Source organism: Biomphalaria glabrata, chromosome 11 (assembly GCF_947242115.1).
Source record: "Biomphalaria glabrata chromosome 11, xgBioGlab47.1, whole genome shotgun sequence".
Taxonomy (NCBI): Eukaryota; Metazoa; Mollusca; class Gastropoda; family Planorbidae; genus Biomphalaria; species Biomphalaria glabrata.
The window spans coordinates 10,295,130-10,312,339 of record NC_074721.1 but is presented as its reverse complement, the minus strand read 5'-3'; the positions used below and the strand labels follow the sequence as shown (position 1 = coordinate 10,312,339).

Below are 17,210 nucleotides of genomic sequence, written 5' to 3'. Positions count from 1 at the left end.
CCGCGGCCTCCTGTCGATTTAACAGGAGGTCCTGGAAATCTCCTGAAATTGCAAAATATACAAAAAAGTCCTGGAAATATCCGGAAATTATTAAAATCTTTTGAAAACTCATACCAATCTCCTGAAATATACAGACAAAAATTGTCTTTTTTTTCCATTTTAAATTACCTAGGATAACTCCCTCCGTCTAAGGTGCAAAAATAAAAGAGTGATCTTTCCATTGTGTCCAAACTCTTGAGCGTGCTCTGTCGCTTCGATAGTTACTTTAGAGTAGATTACTCCCCCCCCCTTTTTTTTTTAACGTGAGGTAGATATAAAAAAAAGAGTGATATTGCAACGGTCCTGCCCCCCTGCTATGTTGTGACTACGTGTTCCCCTCCCCCTCTTGTTTTCTCTTGGACTATCCGCAGAGTGATCTTTCCTTTACTCCTTACTACTCGTTTAAACTGTTGAGGGAAGAAGAGAATTATATATATATATATATAGGTAAATTATACCTAGCAGAGTCCACGAGAATATGAGACACCCTGACCACATCTTCAAATGTTGGAGGTCACCCAGACCTGCAAAAAAAAAAAATTAAAATATTCTTACCTAGTGCACGTCTCTCTGGTTCTTACTTTCCTTCTTCCAACCAATATTCGACTCACTGTGTTCCACAGAAGGGAGAGAGAACCTAGGCTTATTTCCAGACTTGCCAATTTATGTCGAACGTTCAGACACATGGTATGAATACCATACATAAAGTAGGAACAGGGCTTTCCCAAATAATTTAAGACCCTTAAGCCCTAGCTCACTTTAAGAATAAAATTAATGCGTTTCTACACATTCTTAGCCGTGTTTTCCCAGAGCCAAATTGGATAATTGAATGAGCTGACATCTCTAAATGCAGCCTTTCAAGTCGTATGCGTGTATATAAAGCTAGGTGCTGAATCAAATGAATGATAAATGCATATTGAACATAAATGATCAGCAGCACCAGGGACCATGTTTTTAAATGAGAGAAAGTAGTGAATCAATTGCGACGTAAATAAGGGACTGCGCCTACCGAGGCCCGAACAAGTGACTCCGGAAACGACAACACTGCCTAGCAGTAACGCACTGCGGGAAGCTGGAGTAGCTGGGGCATGTGACCATTGAACACTGTAGTGGTCATATGCATACGTTCAAATGACTCTGGGCCAGAACAATGTTTTTTCAGACACGCTTATGGTTTAGAACTTTAGAGGTTAAGTTTGCTTTGCAGTGCTTTTTAATTATGCTCAATATGTAGAATAAAAGTAATAATAATAATAATAAAATAATAATAATAAAATAAAATAATTATAATGATAATAATCTTTATTGTCCGTAAAGAAATTTGTTTGACAATTTGTGCATTACATCAATGATCAAGCAAAACATTGTAACTAGAAAAAAACAAAGTGTACATTCACACCAGACTCACTCATAAGTAACATGTGAAATGTTTGTATCAAATTGTTTCTATTTAATGATTTGAGTGCCAGGGGAACAAAAGAGTGTTTGTATCTGTTTGTCTTTGCTATCGGTGTCTTGTATCTCTTTTGTGATGGTAAAATAAAAAAATCCTGACCCAAAGGCTGAATTTTTTATTTCTAAAATCTTTTTAGTTTTTTTTGTATGGATGTTTGTCTCAAACAGCTGCCCAAATGGGGGCTTGTTTTTTGCCAATGACTTTACCAGCAGCATTTAGGAGTTTATCTATGGAGTTTATTTTTATTTTTAATGCTCAGATTCGCATACCAGGCAGTCATATTAAAACTTCAATATTGCAGATGTGAGCGTGATAAAACATAGCCAAGGCCTTTTCACTAACATTGTACTATTCGGTCACCGAATTACTGTGAAATGTAGAAAACTACATTGACATACATCGATTCGATGAGGACTTAAAGCGCTGACAACTTCCTATTAATAGATTATAAAATTTTAAGCTCTCTAGAAGATCCTGAAGACCCATTAAAATATATTTAGTTTGTTTGTTATATGTACTTTGGATAAGAATAACTCTAGTATTTTAGTTATTTGTTTAGAAATGTCGGATTTAAATTAATGCTTCCCTTTTTTTCCCTGAAATTCTGGTGACGTTGATGAAAATAATATAGATCATGTATCTGACCGGTTTCTCAGGTATTACATGACACAATAACACTAAAGATAGGAGAATGAGAAACCAAAGTAAAAACCAATAAAACACTGACTTAGGTCATGTGGTACGCTTTTTTATCTCTTATACGCTTGAACTTCCTATATTCTAATCGTGCTTGCTTTTCTATTACCTGATCACTTTGATAATAATAAAGAAGATAGAACCACAATAATCAAAATGATTGTTTATATAGTTGAACAAATATTTTGTTATGAAAATCGGATATATCTCGTTTGGCTTAAGAGCTGGGGTTCCCTGGTTCGAATCCTGGCGAACACTGGGATTTTTAATTTTGGGATCTTTGGGAGCCTTTGAGTCTACCCAACGGATACTTGACATTAGTTGGGGAAAGTAAAGGCGGTTGGTCGTTGTGCTGGCCACATGACACTCTCGTTAACCGTAGGCCACAGAAACAGATAACTGACACATCATTTGCCCTATACATCGCAGAGTTCTTAAAGGGAACTTCACTTTTACGGATGTATTTATGATACACATATTTGACACTATTTCTCTACCAGTTGTCTATTTATGAAAACATAAGGGGAACGTATCATTGGACATTGTCTTGTTGTGTGCTTACGGGAATTGGAAAGGACAATGAAATGTGTTCACAGCTTTACAGAAAATGTCCTGACTGAACCTCCTGTATGTGGGTCCTAATTACGTGTTGAAGATCCAGATTGTATGTTAATAAACTTCCCGGTTTCAAGCAAGTCTGGTGAACATGTAAAAAGGAAAGAATTAAAAAAAAAAAAAATTGGTGTGTGTGGGTGTGGGTGTGGGGTGAGAGGGTTGCTCAAGATACAAGTCGGACAACGACGGAGAAATTTGTATATTTAGAGATCTAAACCAGACAGACAGACATAGGGTTAGACAAAGAACACAAATTCAGGAAAAAAACAAAATCCAAACAAATCAGCTAGATAATAATAATAATAATAATAAGAGGAAGAAGAAGAAGAAGAAATGGAGATTAAGTTTTTATGGAAGTTATCCAGGATAACAATATACCCCTTTGTTATATCAACCGAGGGGATAATGACAACAGACCTCACAAATACCTTCAAAGTTCTTAACAATCCTAAGAGGATTCTCGTTGCCTGTCAGAGGGCGGTACTGCTGCAGACCTGCCACATCACCAGAAAGTTCCTCAGGGGAAACTGATAAAAGGACTACAATGAATTTTGTTTCTCTTTAACGAAACTCGACCCTGGCAGCGCCAGAGAAGGAATACTCGTTCGTTTCTAATATAATAATAATAATAATAATAAGCTTTGAGATTTATCGTTTATGGAAGTTATCTGAAATAACAATATAACTTGTTATATCTACTGAGGGGATAATGAAACATGACTTCACAGATACCTTAAAGGTCCTTAACATCCCTAAGAAGCTTCTCGTTCCATGTTAGTGGGCAATACTCCTAAAGACCTACCACATCATTAGAAAATTTCTCATGGATTGCAATGAATTTTGTTACTCTCTAACGTAGCTCGACCCTGGCAGTGCCAGAGAATGAATATTAGTTCGTTTTAAACATAATTCTAATACTAAGAGGTATGTTGGTTAGTGGATATTGAAAGTACACCTGCAAACTCAGTTCAACTTGACGTACTAGGGACTATCTATACGGACATTGATCTTGAAGTTCCCTCTAACTACAATTTATGAATGAAAGATCTACATATAGACATCACTGAAGTAGCTCGCTCTCTTCTAGAGTCTGTTAACAATAATTAAAATAACATTTCCATTAGCTTTCCTACATATCCTGACTCCAACAATACAATTCTGCTTTGCTAAGCGTAGGAGTTACAAAAAACAAAACGGTATCACATTTCACTTTCAGCCTTGACTCAATAGCCACTAGATGTTCATTCAGTCCTTGTTTGTCCATTCATCTAATGATAAAACCACTCACTTGAGTTGTCTGCCCATATTTATTAAATCAACAGTCTAGTAGAGAACGTAGATAAGCCAAGAAATGTATGCTAAATGAATACTTCATCTGGACATATCGATCTAGCTAACAAATGTGACCACTTCTCTTTTAGTATGACTTGCGTGTCTCGTTTGATAATTATTTGACACTAGTGCCGGATCTAAATAGGCAGAGGCCTTTTAATTACTATTTATTTAATGTTGAATTCATTTTTAGCATAAGTTAAAAATTTTACTTAGGCATTTTTTTGGGGGGTGGGAGGAGGGCATAGGGCCTGGAGTATAGCGTGTGAAGAAAGGGTGGAAATGGAATACAATCTCAATCGAAAAATTCCAGAATATATTCTGAATATAAAAGTATCTAGGCTGCCTAGAAAACATAAGACGCCCAAATAAAACAAATATATTAGTCTATTTAAGACCTAGCATTAACAACACATATGTGGCTACAATGCGATTTTGTGACGGTACCTTTTTCAATGTGGGGAAAAATATTACTTTTCTTGTATTTTAACGTTTTGTTGTTAATTTATTAGTAGTTAAAATTTAAGCGATCCATCAGTGAGTACACCGGCATTTATATTTTTACACACAAAAAAAAAGCACTGTGTTGCTATTCATAACAGTGTAGACACATTTGTACCTTGGAAAACCTTCACAAGGGACTCGGAGCGCAGCAGGCAGGCGTAAAACGGGAGATCTTAAAACCTAATGATGTCTAAACCTCATCTACGGCTTCGATGATTAATGGGATTGGCCGAGCCATATTGTAAGACTATCTCCCTTCGGACATCCGTCAATCGTCCCTTCTCCAAGAGGCCGAAGCCCAACACCCCCTCTCTAAATTTGGTCATGTTCCTATATGATGCGACCGTCTCTTTCTGTGTACGACTCTCGAAATGACTAGCTGCCTTCACTTACAGGTGGTACCAGATCTCATGACTCACGACCTTGAAATGGGTCAAATGTTTTCAGAATAAATTTATAAGCTAATCATTTATTTGTCTTCCTTATGAATGTATAAATTTTATTTATACATAAAACTATAATAATCATTCAAAAATGTCAAGAGTGTATGTAATTAACACTATTGTCTATAAATACTTCACACCAGGCCGTGTGTTTGCTTGTAGGTTTGTGAGCACTCAGAAGACATCCAGCTATTCACGTAGCTTACGTTTTGATGGTACTGAGGATAAAATTTGATTTTTCTCTCTCCCATTTTAAATGATATTTTGTAACAAAATTTGTTGCGACATTACATGATAAATTTTCTTTCTAGTAATGTACACATTTATTTGAAACTAAGCCTATTACTAGACACTAAAAATGAATCAAATATAACATTCCATTTATAATCTTTTAAATTTGTTCTTACTTTTGCACAGCTTTTGAATAACAATGCGAACCATGGCACCTACTCCTTTTTTAACGATACTAAGTCTCTTAGCGTTGATCTGTGGACAATCAACTTCTCTTGCTGAAGAGATTCCAGTGTGTGGAGAAGTCAACCCTAACGGAAACACCATAGACTTAACAGAGCCTGTGACACCTGGTCCATTCCATGACCTAACTCTTGATGAAATGAGACAGGTAAAATGATATCATTGTGCAGATACAACAACTGTAACTTTATCAAGCAGTATTATTTGTAATATAGCTCTATTAGGTGGCAACAACTTAAAGATTGCCGATGAAATTGTCATTTTTTGCATATTAAAAACAAAATGAAATCAAATTTTTAAATCAAGTGCTATCATTCTGCGGGGAAGAAGAGGAAACCGTGCCTCATATTCTGTTTGTCTGCCCCAGACTTGCTGATCTCCATCTCGACAGATCTGGGAAACCCAAAATTCTCGACCTGTATGGCGACATTTGTGCACTACGCAAGACAGCAGGGTTTCTGTCCAGGGCTTTTGCAAGAGAGGATTTGAGCCTCTCAAGCCCTCACTCTAATGGAGTTTGATGATCATTCTATCAACATGGTCCCGTGTAGGACTTCATTATCTTATGTTAAGTAGGAGCGTGTATAATTTATAAGATAAGAATTTGTGTTGAGGAAAAAAACTAACGAATACATGAATGGAGGTACTGATTGTTTTTGAAGTAACGTCTGTATTTCATAAGAGGATAATATGGAAGATTTGTAAAAGGCATAATGATAACACAATAGATTGCTTTTAAACTGTAACACTTGATCTATTCCGCGACCAGGTGGCAGGTAAAAAGTAAAGTTAAGTTTCCCTTTCAGGCCTTGAGATCTAAAGGGCTGATGAGGTAACGATCATTATTCTGTCCCCAACGGTTAACGAGGGTGTCATGTGGCAAGCACAACGAATACTCGCCTTTACTTTTAATCCAGCTAATTTCAGTTACCCAGAGGCGCCATAAAGATTTCCAAAATTAAAATCCCAATCTTCACCAGGACTCGGACCTGGAACAACTCGGCTCGGAAGCCAAGCGCTTTTCCACTCAGTCACCGCTCCTCCTAAGCATGCAGTGTCTTGATATTAGTTAATGTAATACTGAAATATATAAAGCGATATTTTTTTTCTAGTTGCGCACTTTCTTGGAGAATGATCCAGAGATTAGAGCCGCTAAATTTGGCAGTGAGTCTGTAAGTTCAAGTTATATCTACATGGCCGAGCTCTTCCCACCCTCCAAAAAAGAGACATTAAAATATTTGGACAGCAAAGGTTGGTCTCTGTATGAAGATATTTTAATTACTTTTATTTAAAGTTTTGTTAGACTAAAATAATGTTACCTTGTTGTTGTTTTTTTCTAATTTTCATCTCACGAACCTGTATTTAGACAATCTGTACGCTCTAAATATGCCCTTAAAATCAGAACCTAACATTTCAACTCTGACTTCTGTCAGGCCATAGCTCACAGTGACCCTATAGGAAACATTTTAGAAATCAAATCTAAATTTTAAAATGAAGTGGACACAACTGAAATGGTCAACCAAAATTTCTGAACCGGTTTTTATCTAGCTCAGTTATCACAATTTTATGAGATTTTTTTTTTCATAGTAAACGAAGTTTAATTACCACTGATTAATTAATTAATTAATTGGATATTTTAAAAAAATATTTATTCATGTTTTGTTATGGACATTGAATAATTGTGCAAAGTATCAACTTGATCTGAGAATGTGAACTGGAAGAAATAACGTGCACAAAAATGTATACCAGACAGACAAACAGACAGACAGAGTAAAAATTTTAAAAGTAACTGATAAAACTGTATGTGTTGAACAAATTCCACTCAAAATATAAAAGTAAAAAGGAAAACGGACTAATTGTATTATGTTAGTAGAACTACAGAACAACTTTTTAATGTTTATAGATAATTCCGAAACAAATAAACTATGTAAAAAATCAAATATAATTTAAAAAAAAATCAATATCATTAAAACTTAAATCTTCAGTGTTTCTTCTTTACTCAGGGCCTCAGCCTCCAAGACAGGCTCGTGTCATGATGTTCAGGGGGGATAAGCAGCCTCCTGTTGTGGAAGAGTATTCCTGCGGTCCACTGCCAAATGTAAAGAAATGTAAATTATTTCAGCAAACAGGCCGAAGAAATCCAGTGGAGTTTTCTTTAAGGTAAAATTCATTGTAGTTTCTTGCCATCATTTGATAAACACTTTACTGTTAGGTTTTCAATAATAAGAAGTATATAATTATTTCATAAAGAAGAAAAAAAAATACACACAGCTTGATAAAGAAAAACTTTTCGATTTAAAAAAATTATTAAAATTGAGAAAACTAAAAGTATACATCTAAGAGTTTGACCTTCGGGCGACATATTAGCGACTACCGCTAGAAATTTTTCATATGTTATTCCTAAAGTCACTATCAACTTGAGACCAAAAGAAAATCTGCTGCCGAGGACAAACGCAGATGACGAAAAAAAAATATAATTCGACCACCTGCGGACAATGGTTATGCTTGCCCTGGATGTGGCAAAATATTCAGGTCACAGCTGGAGCTGCGCAGCCAGGGGAAATACAGTATTCCTCATTAATCTTTGGACTCGAAGACAAGCCTTATTATTATCAAGAGAAAAACAAATCAGTCCATTTAAAATATCGACTCTCTCTGTCTGGTTCAAAGTATTTACACGTTATTTCTCTCACACCCATTCTCGGATCACGTGGAAACTCTGCCCAATTATTCATTAGCATAGCCAAGAATCGAAAAATAAAAAGCCAGTTAGTCAATTAATTACTAGTATTTTAATTTTCATAAGAACAAGGGAAATTAATCCTTTAAAATTCACAGATACGGCTAAATATGTAGGGTTTCTTACCATTAGATAATGTATCACGTTAAATCTCCTACATCCGTTCTAGGATCAAGTTGAAACTTTAAAGAATTATTTATTGTACCAAACCAAACACGAATCAGTTAAAAAAAATAACCAATTAGTCAATTCATGTGTTTGTAGAGTCATGAATCTTATTGAAGTTTAAATACATCAAAAATTAGAGATAATAATAATAATAATAATAATCTTTATTATCCGTAAGGAAATTTGTCTTACAATTTGTGCATTACACCAAACAAAAAACATTAGAACTATACATAAATAATAAAATAATTTTACAATAAAATTACAAACTATAGTATATATGTTGAAGCCCAGCTGATGCAGGGAATTTGAGTATCTGGATTTTTAGTTTGTTTCGGGGTTAATATGTCATGCGTGACTGACAATTTGATCAGTGGCGTAGCATCCATGGCGCGAGGGGGTTCAATGAACCCGGGCTCACGACAAATGGGGCCCACAGCTGTGGCGTAGCGACCATGGCGCGAAGGAGATCATTACGCTTGGGCCCATGACCGGTTGGGGCCCACATTGGAACTTAGGAAGAACATTTGTTTGTTCATTTGAAACACTTTTAAGCCGTTTAGCTCTGTTAAGAGGTTGTAAAAACATTGACTTTTAAGACACCATTACTTATATGCAGTCCTAGCTGAATCAAGCGTTATGACATAATTACTTATTTTTTAAAAATGTACGATTTTGCATGGGGATGTCTTTACATTTAGATTACTCTTTTGTCTTACACTAAATTTGTCTTATTCGCTGGAGGGGGGCCCACGGGTACCTTGCTAAGCTATTTAGTATCATACACACTCTTTGATTTTTTTCATAAACAAATATGATTATTAATGTTACTAAGTACGGGTATAGCTAAAGGTAGTCTATGAGATGAGTGTCATGGCCCCCGTGTGACCTTTGTTGGATAACGAGTTCCCGCAAGAGTTATGGCTAGAATAAGTTTATTAAGATCAATCTATTAGTGTTTTAGGTGTGCTGGCACGTTCGTCTAAAGTCTCAGGTAAACAAATATACAAATAGTTTATTTACTAGAAAGAAAAAAAACAACAAAGAAATGTGTAAATAAAACTGGCCGTCAACTTACAGGCTTTCTCAAATATAAATAAAGTTACACTCAAAAATAATATGGTACACCGCACAGATCATATCCTACAGATAAATACATATATGCAGTAAGGCAATCTATCATCTCATTCAATAAATCATACATCAGTGTAGAATACAAATGCTAACTTCTTAGGTCAAAGGCTTCAGGTTCACATATGACCACTTTTAACCACTCTAACGACACAGGCTTCAGGATAACATTAACAATGTGAGCCAAAATAAGGTAATGATGAACTATAAGTTTCGGGGAAACCCAAGGCTAGTCATTCGTAAAGCCTATCTACTGGTTCAAAACAAATGTCAATCCATCGGAGACTCAAGGCTAGAAAACACGTCACGTTTGGTAGTATCCCAGGATGGAAAACGTCAGAGTTAAAATATACTGTCTGGAGATCATATGAGGCTAACTCTACTAATCCAACAAAATATTTAAAACACAACAATGATCACAAATATATTTAGCTCAAATATCTCCAGAGCAGTACACACTTCTCCCGAATACCCCAAGACACACTACCAATAAATAACAAAAAAAAAACAACAACAGCTCACAACTCAGGTCTAGTGGTCAAGCTGATAATCCATGAGCAAGTGGCAACTAAACACAACTTTCAAAGCCTTATATAATCCTCTTAAGGGGAATCACTCCTGTCTTTACAACTGCTCAAAAATAGTTAACTCCCCATTATCTCACAGGTAGGGAAAAGAGATTATTACGTATGTCACATGACACCATTAACGGCTGTTTAACGAAACTTTCCTTACTAAGTGCAACATGGATTGTGAGTTTTAAATTACACTCTAATTACTAGATAATTAAAACTTATGCAAATATTACTTTTCATACAAGTTCCTCTTCTTTCAGACCAGTCAGTGATATGGAATTTGTTGCAGTGTATGACCTTCTGTTCTCAGTGGAAGATACGGTACTAGATTTTTATTTACTTACTTAGAAATTTTAACTTTTATGTTACGTGACCAACACCAGTCACGAGATCCGTATCATGTAGTCTGTCAAATGTCATGTTTTCGTTTATCTGTCAATTACTATCTCACCTCTGTCAATGTCTTTCTTCGATCACAAAGTGCTTATATGTCACATTGTCATCTGTCACTTTATCTTTTGACATGTCATGTAGTCTTACAACTAACACTGAGTATGTCATCTGTCAAACACAATGCCGAGAAAGGAAGCAGGCTTATCTATAGTACACCCAACGTACAAATGCTTTGTATCAGACCGGATTTTGACTGCGAGGTTTGAGCTTATAGCCATCTTCGAGTTCTTAAACAATTGTGGACTTCTACATTCTATATTTGTTACTTCTTCATGTAATGTTTTAATTCTCAATAGTTGCAGTACTTGCCATATCAAGTTCTATAAAATATAGCTCAAAAAGCAGAAATAGACTGTCCAAGACAGTGGTGGACATAGATGGGGAGGATATATGTCTAAGTAACATTCATGTCACGGTCCTTAAAGATTTGTCGAATGGTCTTAGTATGTGGCATACATGCATCGTACATTCTCATTTATATAAAGGAAATTATTATATCTATTGTAACTCCAATAAATATGAATTGTTTATTTCATAGCTTAAATTAACTCTCCCCGTCTGTCTGTCCGTCTGTTTGGGTGAAACATTGACACGTTGTTTTCTCGCACTTCAAGTTGAAACGTTACACAATTATCCAATGTCTCTGATAACACACGAATCAACCAAAACCTTCTCATTTCATAAATACTTGAATAGTTCAGTATTCCATCACGAGGCTCGAGATCTCGTGTTCGAAATCATACACATGCAAACGTTTTTTTCACAATTGCTTCTAAAAATCCAAAATGGCCACTTTCTTCCAAATAATATACCCCGACCACAACACATCCACATAAGCTATGGTGCCATAGCTATTGACATGAAAGTTGTGCCTAACCAAAAAAAACAAACAAACATTATAGTTATTCTAGATCCATTTAAATTAATTGCATGATCGGTCTAGAAATAATTGATACAATTACACTCAATATAATCAAGAGTAACATAAAATGTGTTTGTTTATAATTGACCTATTCACCTTAGATCAAGCAACTTCTTGTTGAGAGTTATGACGCCACGTTTTGCCAAGACACAGTTACTGACTGTATTACTTTTAACTATATTCCGGTCGGAACCGGTTTACTAGGAGACATCAACAAAAGGTAACTTCTAATAGGTTTCTTTTCCTATATCTATTGTTTATATATCTTTGTTATTGAATTGCAATGTCCAGCATAGTAAAATGATAAAACAACATTCTATATATAATTCAATACTTCCATTGTTAGTAATACTATTTAGTACCCAACACAAAGGACAGGGTCTCGAGAAATAATATATGCATAATTAATCATGCAAATTCGGCCCGTGAGCAATATCCGTCAGTGACATGATTCTATCTGTACCAGCGATACTTCATATATATTGGACAAGTTGAAACCTTAAAAAGTCGGTTCCATTGAAGTAAAGTTTTCCTTTCAGACCTTGCGATGTATAGGGCAAATGATTTGTAGATTTTATCTATTTCTAGGGCCGATAGGTAACGAGGGTATCATGTGGCCAACGACCAATTGCCATGACTTAAGTCAGGTACACATTAGAGTTTAGTGGATTCTTGTGAGTCCTAAATATTTCGAAATAATAAAAAAAATTGCTGTCTACTTTTCAAAGCGTACATCAACTGTGCCTGTTTGTCTAATAAAAAAATGTGTACAGATTATTAGTTGAAATTTCGTACAATCATTTCTGGTACCTAACAATACAAGAATCAATTTTAAAAAAAATTAATAAACTAACTATTGGCAATTATTTATTCTGTTTGGTATTGAACAAGGAAAGAAAGTGTACTTGACAAATGTATTGGTATAAGCTGAGTTAGTCCCCTTATAACTGTGTAGAAAATTAAGTCATATCTTAACTAAAAAAATATATAATATAAAACGTTCTATTTTCATAAGCATTTCGCTGCAACAGTGTTTAGTGTATTGGTTTGTAGAGGCTAAAGCCCTTAAGTTCAAATTCATTTCATACAACTGATTTTAATAAAATGCATAAAAAAGCGATCACTGTAACATTAAGTAGATGCAATCTCCTTTCTCCCCCACCCCCCTATAACTTCCCCAACTGGTCCAGACAAGTGACAGGATTGTAGTGCACTGAGAAAGTGATAGGATTGTAGCGCACTGAGAAAGTGATAGGATTGTAGCGCACTGAGAAAGTGATAGGATTGTAGCGCAATGAGAAAGTGATAGGATTGTAGCGCACTGAGAAAGTGATAGGATTGTAGCGCACTGAGAAAGTGATAGGATTGTAGCGAATTGAGAAAGCTAAAAGTATGAACTTGCGCTAAACAAAAAAAATGGTACAAATATTTCTAATCACACCGATATATTATTGTTAGTCTAGATTCTAGATCAATTACACATTTATATACATGACTGATGCTAACTAATTGATACAATTACACTAAATAGAAGCTTGATTTTTTTTTGAAAAGTATTTTTTTCATGTTTTTCTTATTTGTCTTGATTTAATTTTTTGCGCATCTTTTCGACTGGTCTCAAATGTAAGTGCTATCTATGTCAGACGTATCCAGTTATGTCTGAAACCCATTACTGACACATGTCACTCTATGTACCCGTAACAGAAAACTGACATCCGAGCTGGTCATTAAAATGCTTCCGGGTAAAACTTGAGTAACTCCTGACTTCCATTCTTTTTGTTTATCCACAGTATGGTATAGGTGCACTTTGTACTGAGGTCTTTAAACAAAGAACACTACCTGTGTCACGATTTTTAGAATACTTCTTTTCAAGTCATAACTTTATAGATGAACCTGGGAGGTCTGGGTGGAACCTAGTTGGACACGGATGTCAGGCTACAGTGCTACATGTCAATGCAGCACTAAGGAACACTTATTACTGAGAGAAGAAGTGTCTAGGGAAAAAAATTAAAGCATAGACCAACTGCTTCAAGGACCGGAAGCTGATTTCAGAATTGGGAACTGTTATGGCACGATTAGGAATTAATTCTTTGTTTAGGAAATAGGGAAATGTTTGACTTAGTGACAATGACGTGACTAGTAAAAACAAGACTAGATTTTATGGACAGAATGAAATACCAGCCGACGTAAACAGACTACTTCCAGGACAACGTAGAAATAAGCAGCAGTTTATGAATGTATTGAGTTAGCGGACATTCGAAGGCTCCCTTCATTGCTATTAAACTTGTTCGACATTCAGTATCAGCGTTGACTAACTTTTATTGATTGTTCGGCCTTTCGCTGGTGTTATTGGAGTCCGTATTACGTTAAGAGTTACCTCCATTTGGTTGATTTGCATCAGACACCACGGAAGTGATTAAAGGAACTCTAGCTAACAGCGACACATGTACCGACCTATTATATGATTGAACAAGTATCGTCAACTTTCCTCCAGAAAACAAAACATACAAAAAAAATGAAGTCATCAGTTATCTGTCATAAGTCCACCTACATTACTTACACTAGCTTTCACAAGCAAATATCTATCAGGGTCCACAGCCGTATTTTCTCAGTTGTATTCTAGTGTCGAAAGTATATGTGAAATTAAATTATATGTTTAATTAAATTACGTGTTTCACCGTTACTCATTATGGCATCAATTTGATTAACTAGTTGGATATATTTCCGTTCGGACTCCGTTATTTCGTTATATAAATACTGCATCCTATTCTTTTTTGGTTTTGGACTCGAAGACTACATTGTGATTTTATTATTGTAAAACAATTATTTTATTTTTAAATTTAACTAAAGATTTCATATTACTTTTGTGCAGTGTTTTGTGACGGTACGGCGTACGGGCCCCTTTTTTCAATATGGGGAGAAATTATTACTTTTCTTGTATTTTAACGTTTATTATTAATTTATTAGTAGTTAAAAGTTAGACTATCCATCACTGAGTAGCGGCAACTATTTCTTAACAAAAATAAAACAACAACAAAAAAAAACACTGCTTTTGTGGGGCTAAAAACACTTTTTGAATTGTCTTTCATTGACACCTTCAGGAGAATGTGGATGTTTGCTATGTACAACGTACCTTATTATGCCAATCACCCTGTCGACCTGGGCTTCTTTATGAATCTGGACGGCTCTGACGAGTCCAAATGGAGTATAGAGAAAATCTGGTACGCTGGACAGCTCTACGCGACTGTGGATGAGCTGATGGAAGGCTACAACGCTGACAGGTAATCGTTAATTTTCTTTTATTTTTATGAATCTAATTTTTTATCGCTATTTATCCTTTTTTTTAAACTAAAGTCTATCTAGAACAGTTATGAACATTAAACTTCGATTTAAATTGTTCAACTCTATGTTCAAACTACATCAGTCATAATGTCTATTAGGTACACTGAACATTTGTATACAATGTATTTGCTTGTTTCAGGTTATAATTTGTCGTAAATCTTTATTTTCCCCTGTATTTCCAGAATTCCTAAGTTGAAATTAACCAGGCCCGTAGACAATTCAACTCTCTTCTCAAGCTTGTATCAGCGTGGTGAGCCAGTCCCTGAGAAACCACAAAGAGCTCCTCTACAGGTTGAACCTGATGGGAAAAGATATTCAGTGAAAGACAGACAGGTAGCAGTCCCGCCAAATGGATCATCTTTGTTAAGGTGTACTGATTGTTATTACCAAATGTTTACATGTTTCACATTGTCGTTTTGTTTCTACTTCGTTAAAGGTCAAATATTTGGACTGGACTTTTAATTTCCGAATGTCGGCTCTCACTGGACCTGCTTTGTATGACGTCAGATTTAAAGGGGAGAGAATCGCATATGAACTTAGCCTTGCAGAAATTTCTGTGTTTTATTCGGGTGCTGTCCCTTTGTCAGTAAGACGATTGTTACTTTTTTTTTTTTTGTAGAACATTTTCTTTTATGAACAAAATTGCATTTCTTAACTTTTTTTTTTAAAGTTGACAAAATAAATCCACAAATATTTAAAAGCTTTGCTCTAATTATTTTCAACCTTTTCCTTCATTTACAGCAAATAACAAACTATGTAGACAGTGGAGTTCTCTTAGGCTCTCATTCTAAAGCTTTGGTACCAGGTGGCGACTGTCCAGTACACTCTACTCTGGTGAACCAGGTGAAAAAATGGAAGATTTTTTTCTATCTATCATTTGGTTTCATGACAGTAGATAGAAACATCTGATTTTTTGTCAAATTAGTTTGATTTAAAAGTACAAAATATAAAAACCTTTACTTACTAACGCGTGATTAGAACAGCCTAAACTCGTATTTTGTAATGATATTTTGTTATGAAGTTGTCTTAGACTTACATTTCATGTTTTCATATGCTGTTATACATTCGTACTACTACTATACTAATAACACATTAATGTATAGAGCGCTGTTAACAAACGAAATGTAAGCTCAAGGCGTTGTGATAATATCACAAACCTAAACAGGAGAACTAAAATGACAAACTAATCTAAAAAGTCTTAAACAGATAGGTCTTACAGTTCTTCTTGAATGTAGTGCAGCATGTTGTCTGTCTGAGACCAGTGGGGAATGCCCGGAGAGGGAGAAACGTGTTGGGTCCATTGAACGCAGGGCTCTCTGAGGTATGGAGTGATTATTTAGCTAAGGTACAAAGGTACTGTCATTAGAGCAATGAATTGATTGACTGAATCAACCAGGAAAACCAGTGGCTTCATATAATAGTCTCTAAATAACCTTCACGACCAGATGAACAGATCAATACGCGTAAGACGTAATCATTTTCTTCTGTAATTTAAAAGAGAGTTTTCACTAGTTATAATAAGCTGTGATGGGTGCCTGACATTAGTTGGGCAAAGTAAGGGCGGTTGGTTGTTGTGCTGGCCACATGACACCCTCGTTAACCAAGGGCCATGAAGTCAGATGAACTTTGAATCATCTGCCCTATAGATTGCAATGTCTGAAAGGGCCATTGATTTTTTATTACAAGAAGTACAGTCTGTGATTAGCTAATTATATTATTTTGACTGCACGGTATCATCGGATGTTTGTGCTGTTAAGAAATAATTGAACATTTCAACCTTGACAGTCATTCTGGAGCCAGAAGACAGGGGAGCCTTCAGCTTTTGACGCAACCTTTTGTCTATTTGAGCAAAACAATAACTACCCGTTGAGACGACACTTATCCTATGAGGTCGGAGAAGGATCCTTCTATGGAGGTCTGCTGGACTCAGTACTCACACTCAGGTAATTTATTTGAAACAAGGTGGGTTAATTTTTCCGATTGAATCAGAAATATTTTTATTTCAAGAAGCAGAGGGTTTCGGCCTATACCCACACACTAACACACACACACACATACATATATATATATACATACACACACACACACACACACACATATAACATTTAACAATGTTTCTGTATACTAAAATTACTGTATTTCATTGAAATATTTCAGATCGGCTCTTGTTATTGGCAATTACGATTACATTATTGATTTTATTTTCCATCACAATGGAGTAGCTGAGGCCAGACTGATGAGTACAGGTATACATCACTTTATTGTTATGACCATGTCATTATAGTACTATTACATTATCATCGCATAATAATTACACTGA

The 17,210-nt window shown here is 35.5% G+C and overlaps 1 protein-coding gene across 1 annotated transcript in view; it reads left to right on the top strand.

The window, feature by feature from the left end:
• The window catches only part of LOC106051898 (putative amine oxidase [copper-containing]), a 40,752-nt gene that overhangs the window by 18,813 nt on the left and 4,729 nt on the right, over window positions 1–17,210 (top strand). The window contains exons 2-12 of the mRNA XM_013207113.2: window positions 5,503–5,707; window positions 6,672–6,810; window positions 7,563–7,719; window positions 10,434–10,494; window positions 11,650–11,768; window positions 14,650–14,829; window positions 15,073–15,223; window positions 15,327–15,476; window positions 15,632–15,733; window positions 16,676–16,833; window positions 17,048–17,136. Coding sequence (XP_013062567.2) covers window positions 5,516–5,707; window positions 6,672–6,810; window positions 7,563–7,719; window positions 10,434–10,494; window positions 11,650–11,768; window positions 14,650–14,829; window positions 15,073–15,223; window positions 15,327–15,476; window positions 15,632–15,733; window positions 16,676–16,833; window positions 17,048–17,136 — 1,498 coding nt within the window. The 5' untranslated portion in view covers window positions 5,503–5,515. The remainder of the gene's footprint in view (window positions 1–5,502; window positions 5,708–6,671; window positions 6,811–7,562; window positions 7,720–10,433; window positions 10,495–11,649; window positions 11,769–14,649; window positions 14,830–15,072; window positions 15,224–15,326; window positions 15,477–15,631; window positions 15,734–16,675; window positions 16,834–17,047; window positions 17,137–17,210) is intronic.